The sequence below is a fragment of the Eimeria mitis genome, genomic scaffold (assembly GCF_000499745.2).
Source record: "Eimeria mitis Houghton genomic scaffold, Emh_scaff382, whole genome shotgun sequence".
In the NCBI taxonomy this organism is placed as follows: Eukaryota; Apicomplexa; class Conoidasida; order Eucoccidiorida; family Eimeriidae; genus Eimeria; species Eimeria mitis.
The window spans coordinates 15176-15568 of NW_013572155.1; the positions used below are offsets into that span (position 1 = coordinate 15176).

The following is a 393-nucleotide window of genomic DNA, read 5'->3' on the forward strand; positions in this document are numbered from 1 at the left end:
GGATGCCACGGGGCCCCCCAACGAGGAGAAGTGCCCGTCGCTAGCTGCTGCTCTCAACTGTCTCCATATCGTCCTCCGCACTCACCCCCACCTGCGACACTTGCATGCAGCAGCAGCAGCAGCTGCTGCTGCTGCTGCTGCTGCTCCTGCTGCTGCTCCTCCTGTTGCTCCTCCTCCTGGAGGAGAAGCCCCGACGGATGTCAAGCCACCCTTACCCGCACCCGCAGCAGCACCAGCAACAGCAGCAGCAGCAGCAGCAGCAGGGGATGTACCCGCAGCAGCAGCAGCAACTGCAGCAGCAGCAGCAGACGTAGGTACATCATTGTTACCCTATGAAGAGCCCCCTTGGACTGAGACAGCAGCAGAACGAGAGCATCGATGGCAGCAGCAGGA

At 62.1% G+C, this 393-nt stretch overlaps 1 protein-coding gene across 1 annotated transcript in view; it reads left to right on the forward strand.

Annotated features, from left to right (window-relative positions):
• Positions 1 to 332: 332 nt before the first annotated feature.
• Positions 333 to 393, forward strand: part of EMH_0010330 (uncharacterized protein) — a gene marked incomplete at both ends in the record, with an annotated part of 2508 nt that continues 2447 nt past the window's right edge. The window contains one exon of the mRNA XM_013498914.1: positions 333 to 391. Coding sequence (XP_013354368.1) covers positions 333 to 391 — 59 coding nt within the window. The remainder of the gene's footprint in view (positions 392 to 393) is intronic.